Source organism: Carex rostrata, chromosome 13 (genome assembly GCF_964058835.1).
Source record: "Carex rostrata chromosome 13, lpCarRost1.2, whole genome shotgun sequence".
Classification (NCBI taxonomy): Eukaryota; Viridiplantae; Streptophyta; class Magnoliopsida; order Poales; family Cyperaceae; genus Carex; species Carex rostrata.
In genome coordinates, this window is record NC_135930.1 from 11,589,179 (window position 1) to 11,596,400 (window position 7,222).

At 35.6% G+C, this 7,222-nt stretch overlaps 2 protein-coding genes across 2 annotated transcripts; one reads left to right on the forward strand and one right to left on the reverse strand.

The window, feature by feature from the left end:
- Positions 1–448: 448 nt before the first annotated feature.
- Positions 449–1,956, forward strand: LOC144564338 (gamma-secretase subunit). Its single transcript, XM_078313943.1, has 2 exons — positions 449–835; positions 1,762–1,956. Exons 1-2 carry the CDS (start codon positions 553–555, stop codon positions 1,920–1,922), a joined length of 444 nt encoding a protein of 147 aa, XP_078170069.1. The 5' UTR covers positions 449–552; the 3' UTR covers positions 1,923–1,956.
- A 758-nt stretch (positions 1,957–2,714) lies between these two features.
- Positions 2,715–5,112, reverse strand: NDHO (NAD(P)H:plastoquinone dehydrogenase complex subunit O). Its single transcript, XM_078313941.1, has 6 exons — positions 4,812–5,112; positions 4,185–4,240; positions 3,872–3,937; positions 3,380–3,421; positions 3,001–3,060; positions 2,715–2,919 (listed from the first exon to the last, which is right to left on the reverse strand). Exons 1-6 carry the CDS (start codon positions 5,044–5,046, stop codon positions 2,890–2,892), a joined length of 489 nt encoding a protein of 162 aa, XP_078170067.1. The 5' UTR covers positions 5,047–5,112; the 3' UTR covers positions 2,715–2,889.
- Positions 5,113–7,222: the final 2,110 nt, after the last annotated feature.

Consider the following 7,222-nt stretch of genomic DNA (forward strand, 5'->3'; position numbering starts at 1 on the left):
GTTTGATTTTTGAATTAAAGTGGGTCGGGTATAAGGGTACGAGTACGGGTAAGGGTAGACGGGTACCCAGGTAGGGTAAAGTCGGGTACGGGTAAGGTCGGGTACGGGTATGGTCGGTCCGGGTAAGGTTCGGTATTTGCCAAAAAAACAGTGACTGGTCCGGTTTTTGCCCGTACCCGTTTACCCGACCTATACCCTGGCTCGGGCACGGGTACCCCGGGCATAGGGTTTGGACGGGCAGGGTAGGGTATACCCGATTGGGGTATAATTAATACACTAGTTTGATATATATAAAAAGTGGAAGAGAGCTTTCTTTAAAATATATATATATATATATATATAGTGAAAGAGAGAAATTATATATATTCCCAAATTTTTTTTTTCCTTTTCTGCTAAATTGAATTTAATTTCAATCCTACCAAAATTCTTTAATTTCCTCTTGAACAAATAAAATAAAATAAAATAAAATTTAGCACTTGTACAGGGAAGACTTGTTAAAGCGGCAGTACATCAATTTGGTCTCTGAGCTTGGAACAAAACTTTCTTCGAAAAATGGATGGTCGGAACGACCAATCAGCAGTCGACGTGGAATCCGGCGAGCGCCTCCGCCCCTCCGCTGTCCGATCCCGATCTGGCAGGGTGGTGACGTGGGCAACTGTGGACGGTCCGTTGGGTGTATCGTGGGAAGAGGCCGAGGGTTATGCGAAAAGATTCTTTCTCTGGGGATTTGCGTGTTTGCCCCTGCTCTGGGCTGTGAATTGCTTCTATTTCTGGCCTGTTCTCGTCTCTAAGGCATCGTCTTCTTCTCCTCCTTCCTTCAGTCGAATTCGTCCCTGTAAGTTTTGCGTTTCTAATCAACCCCATTTGCTTTTAAATTGGCGATTTGCTTGGTGTGATAATGACAAGTGTCTGTTGTCTATTACTTAACTCAAGCCGATGAAACCACAGGGAACTAATTGGTTCATCTGACTCTGAAATACCTATATTTCATAATTTGGGGTACAATACTGCAATTAAACCTTACTATGCTGTCAGTACATGGCTGGAGTTCAATGCAAATGTGGAATCATCTTAAACCATGTTTACGTCAACCAACCTGCTAATTCAAGCTGTGCTTTATTTAATCCTAAATTACAAGGGCCTTAAATGCTCGTTGAGCCTGTGATATCAGTTAAAGTATCAGACCAAAATGGTATTCACTTGTGGCTCTTCCACATCCAATGCTCATACAATTGTGATAAACTGAGGAAAAATATAGTTTAATAAACAGTTTATGAGACATAATTGTAAGTGGGAGTTAGCCGGTGCTTAATTGATTTAACTTTTAGCTCAGAGGCACAACTATGAGATTAATCAGGCAAACGGTATAAACTAGGGAACTGCAAAATACGTCCAAATGGTCATTGAAATATCTCGTCTATCTTTACTCTTTCCCATAATCTTACATACCATGCTAAGTTGAAAGAGAATGTGATGCCATTTCATTAATTAATAACGACTTTGGCTTTGTTAGGCTTTCTTTGCTTCTGATAATAGGGGCTAATTTGGGTTAATTGACTCCAATAGATGATTAATTGCATTAGGGTGTAATTGGATCATGTTGGGGCACTTTGCACTTATAAGAACTCCAGTGGATAATTTCATTTCTGAAAAATGTTCATTTTACATCGTTTATTTTTTGTTTTAGCCTTTTTCATGCTAAATATGTTTATATATGTAAACTATCCGTGTTACAATTTTTTAATTGCATGTCCTGTGCAGATGTGGTGCGGTCAAGCATTGGTTTCATTGTCTTTGCTGTGCTTCTGACAGGATGGGCCCTCACATTTGCCATTGGTGGAGAGCATCTATTTGGGCCAGTCTGGAAGGAGTTAGTTATGTACAATCTTGCTGAGAAATTGCAGCTTACTGGTTGGATGTAATTGCACTTTTTTTTTTTGGTGGGGGGGGGGGGGGGGGGAGGTATTAACTGAAACTGTGGTAATATGTTCGTGCTGTTGATCTTTAATGTGAGAATTATAAGAAATGGGGATGGTCACCTGAAGTTTACCTCATGTTGCAAACTTGGTTTTGGAATTCTTATCTGTCTTGAAGCTACTGAAATTTGGATTTATTCTAATCAGAATAATAGAAAAAACTAATGGAGTATCAGTACCATGCTCAAATTGGCAAAAAAAATAAGTAAACAAAAAATAGGCTACGTCTACAAAAAGATGTATATATTAGTTAAACAAATTAATGTCAACAAAAAGCTCTTCATATTTTTTTTTTTCTTTATACCGTTGACCAAACTGCTCTGAACCACAAGTGACTATTATATATTGTATTGTCTTCAAAATCGTTATTATGTCCATTTTGCAATCTCTCATACCTGAGGTACCACTAAAATTTTTTCCTAACGACCATTTCCAGTAACAAGACCTGAAATTAAAAACATTAGAAGATCTAAACTGTTGGTATAAAAGATAAGAAAAAGGCCCGAAAGCCAGTGGATGTTTTTGCTCTTTTCCCAAGTGAATAGCAAGATATGTTGAAAAACAGTAGCTGGATTAATTTCCAGACAGGTCACACAACTGAGCCCTTACATATCTGCAATTTGAAGCCATTTTACAGTTGTGCTTGACATTTTCGGGTGTTAACACAAGATTAATCAATTTAAAAGTAATTAATGCTGTTATATGTTACTAGTACTGTCCCTTGCACACACGCACACATCATAAATGAAACCTGAAATAAAATGATAACTATACATATGTATGCTTCCAAAGATTTACTTGTACAAAAATCATAAAAAATATGCACCAAAACAAAAGACAATAATGAATTAAACAGACTTTCTAAGCCGTGTAAAGCATTCAGCCATTTGCATATCCGATGATGGTTCTGAGATCATATTCTCTCATAATCAAGCTTCTCCGACTACAAGACAAGCAACAGAAACAAAAAAAATTAAAATCAAATAACATATGCTACAATGAAATAAAGTAACAATTTATGTACCTTGATAAGCATATCAGTAGGCAGCCATGCTGGCGGAGTCGGGATACCAACCCAAGCAATCTGTCACATTTAAATTTCTTTTTTATATTATTTTATTACACTTACACTCATTGCTCAATTCGAATATTCGTGTGTTTTGTGTGCCTGACAGTTTAAGAGGAGACTACACACAAGACACTGAAGACAGGTACCAGTCACCAACCTAATTAGTTGTCTCGATTTTTAAACAAGTAGTCAAGGCCAATGCTAATTCAATTGTCTGGCAATTTCCCTCCAGTTGACAATTAAGCCTAGCTAGGTATTAGGTTTCAATACCAAACTGACTTGTACAAGCTGGTCCAAGCAAGTAACAGCCAAATAAAGGGAGAATGTTACATACAAGAGCATATTCGCCGGTCTCAAAAATTCTAATGTCCAGCACCTATAAAAAAATAACAAAACATAGACACAAATTATCTAGCTGTTATAGATTGGTAATTAGTGCCAAGTAAAACTAAACAGCAACAAAATCAAGGTTTCACAGAGACAATAAGCTCCGACCGAGCAATTCATCCACAATTTTTTTCAGTCATCCAAGGATGTGATTTTTTTACCAAAGTAGCACTCGACTTTAGAACTATATTATCACAATTGTGTCTCCAATTTTGCATTTTCACATGAAAGGTTCAATTTTATTAAGAAAACAAAAGAAAATTAGAAACCAGTAGGATTTTTAGTCCAATGGGATTAGATTATCCAGCAGTCGTCCTCATTGACTCCAAGGTTAGCCTTAACTTCTCCAAATTAGCATCAATTTATCACTAAGTGGGACATAAAACTTACAGCAAGAAACTGATAACAAAACAAAAGGAACATTGACATAAGATATTACCTCACCACGATCTTGATATATGTAGTCCAGGCCTTTATAGTAAGGTGGATGGGCAACTGATAAATACTGAAATTAACAAATATTTCAACTGTTTAGAAATTAAGCTGACATAATAAAGTGCTAGCCCACTATAATCTAATACATAAATATGATGTACCAGTACTGGAGCTAACCAGCACTTAACCAACCTCAGATGGTTATCATTGCCACAAATAAAGATTAAACTGCTAATAATCAGTAGGTAAAATCCAGTACAACAGGTACATATGAGGATAAAATGCATGCTACGTGCACAAACAAACACACAACTCACATTGATGCTATTCAAGTACTTCTCTTTATCCACACGTACAATCTGCCCCTTTTTCACTACAAAAGAACAAAAGAAGCTCAAGCATTCTCATTTTTTCGTCTTTTGAATTTTTTTTTTTTTTTTTTAAATTGAGTATTGTCTAACAAATGAGTTTTCTTTTGTGAAACTATTTGCAAATTGATATTGGTACTATTGACAATTCCGTCATATCTACAAGGACTGCCACACTGTTCGGATTAGGATTCACGCGTAAATATTGTTACTAAGTTTCTAGATGATATGTGAATGATTCTTTGTATTTGCAAAAGAGCATCAGAATATGAATTAAGGGTTTGGATCACTTGACAGCGAGTCTAACTTGGAAATCATATTGGCGATCGTCATAAACAGACTTGAACTCCCAAAATTACCTTTCTGAAATTTTCAATGCAATGGATTTCAAGTGATAGTGAAATCACACAAAATTTTGAAATGCAAACCATGTTCATACCCAGAAATTTACCTAGAAGCATGTTTTTAGTTTAAGTTTTGAACTTTAACATCCAACTTCTTTAACTTGATTTGAAGATTATATTGTTGTCAAGTTATTACAATAGAAAAGAACATCATTATAAAAAGGTTTCAAACTTGAGTAGACTGGCTTCTTAGGCAGAACTTTCGGCTTATCCTTAGCCGGTTCGGCCGGACCGGAAGGTGAAGCTGCAGCTGAGCAAGCCGGCTTGAGCCGTATAGCTCCTGGATGAATCGGCTCACGGCTAAGTGGTGCATTCATTACTGTTCGGTTTGTTAATGGGAAGGAGGAGTTGGAGGAGAAGAGAAGCCATTGAGGGACGTGGTGGGAGATTTTAAGCGGAGATGCCATTGTTTATTCTCTATCTTTACTGGTGCTCTCTGGCGCTCTCCACCCGCTTTTGATGAGAGATAATACAAGGATGGATATTGCATCAATGGTCATCGAGTTTTGTAATATTTGCGGTCTGGTCCTCTATCTTTTAGAATTTTACGGGAATGTAATAAGACCGTTGCAACATTACACCAATGGTCCTGTAATTTAGTAGAGTGAAGTAGAGGTGCTACTTTTACCCGATTACCCGGATCCGATCCGGATCCGATTAATTTGGATAGGGTATGGTTTAAAAAATATGACCGGTTAAATTATGGATATGATTACAAAATTAATAATTTAATATCCGACCTGAAACCGATACTGTAATGGGTAGGATATGGGTTTCATTTAAATATCCGACCCATAACAGAACCCGATCCGATACCCGTATAAATACAACTTTGCATATTAATTTTTGCATAAGCCGTGGTGAGTCCAGTACTTTTTTGAATATGAGAAAATAGAATGTAGTGACATATTCGTTATGTTTATACACATAGATGGATGCCAAATTTATTTCTTCTATAACAGCCGCATTAATTTTTTAAATAAAATTTATTACTATGGATAGTTGGATACATCCTTCAATATTTGGCTTGATATCCTCTGCATAATAATGAAAATTTATTACTCTCATTGATATGTCATTTCTACAAATTATTAGTATTTCATTCATAGATTTTTTGAACTATAGAAAATAAAATCGTCATTTCTAATATTTTACTTTTTAAAAATTATCTCTTTTTCAATTTTTTTTTTCAAAAGTTATTTTCTCTCCATCCTCTTGATTTTTTTGTGACATATACCCGCTTCGAATCTGGAACCGCCCCGTATCTGAACCAGACCCGATAATCTACAAACAAGTTATGGGTATATATCTACCCGGAACCGAAAGACTGGACCCGAAATATCTACGGGTAGATAGATACTCGGATCCGAACCCGACCCGAATTGAAACAGATAAGTGTATGGATCGAAATTTGGACCCGAACACTTTTAGGGTACAGGTCCAAATATAATAGTATCCAGACCCGACCCGACCCAATAGCACCTCTAGAGTGAAGTTATTACGGTGATATGCATATTACAAATCAGTCTCTATTATGAACTTATATTTTCATTTTTAAAATCTAAACACTGAATTTGAATAGCTTAACACAAGCTTCTAAATAGCTAGCTATAGCGGTTTTGGACCCAGAAAGCTAAGCTACGGGCTAAAACTGCGCTAATCAAGCTACGACCGCTATAGCGGTAATAGCGGTCCGCTATAGCGCGTAGCGGCAATAGCGGTCCGCTATGCTACATGGGTTATGATTTTGTAATTTTTTTTTTTCTGAAAACATGATTTTGCAATTTTAATGGGCCTTAATATCTAGATTGTTTTTTTTTTTTACTTTATTAAGCTATATCAATATAATGGAACATGTGCGGGCTATACCGCTATATCAATTAAATTTTGTATCATGCATTAATATATGGTAGTGGTATATTTTGAATATAAAATATATCGATAGTTTTTGAATTAGGGATATTTTGAATGACAATTTGAACTTTGTATTGGTTTAATATGAATATTAGAACTTCTTAATTAATTTGATATTTTTTTTCTTGATGAGACATTTTTACTATTAGTAGAAATATAAAATATAATTTTTGAAATAAAAAAACGCTATTTATAATAGCTTTCGCTATAGCTCCGCTATTCGCTAAAGCTTTTTTTTTTTGTCTCCCCGCTATACCGCTATAAACGCTATTTAGAAGCTTGGCTTAACATGATCATTATATGAAAATTATCAGTTTTATATTTTTAGAATTTTCTTAATTATTCTTTTACCTAGGTAAAAAAAAATCACTACTTGAAAATTCCAAATTTTTTTTATCAAGTAATTTTCTGTCTATTTAATAAAGTAGTAAAAATGTTCTTAAAAATGTGAAATTTGATCTTCAAATACATTTTTATATGAATATTATGTGGAGCAGTTGGAATCAAATAGAGATATGGATTCATAGTAAGTGCCACTTTGTAAGATGCATATCACTATAGCCTCACTCCAATTTGGAATTCTAAAGGGTGTGACGGTGTGTTGTGGGCCATTGCAAACATTACAATAAAAATTTTAAGGTGCCTAAGCAGAGGCGGAGGTAAAGAGAG

Coding starts and splice junctions, on each gene's coding strand:
- LOC144564338 (XM_078313943.1), top strand. CDS start 553: ATGGATGGTCGGAACGACCAATCAGCAGTCGACGTGGAATCCGGCGAG. Junction 836..1,761: donor CTTCAGTCGAATTCGTCCCT/GTAAGTTTTGCG, acceptor TGTCCTGTGCAG/ATGTGGTGCGGTCAAGCATT.
- NDHO (XM_078313941.1), bottom strand. CDS start 5,046: ATGGCATCTCCGCTTAAAATCTCCCACCACGTCCCTCAATGGCTTCTC. Junction 3,938..4,184: donor AGTACTTGAATAGCATCAAT/GTGAGTTGTGTG, acceptor TGTTAATTTCAG/TATTTATCAGTTGCCCATCC. Junction 3,061..3,379: donor AGACCGGCGAATATGCTCTT/GTATGTAACATT, acceptor TAAATGTGACAG/ATTGCTTGGGTTGGTATCCC.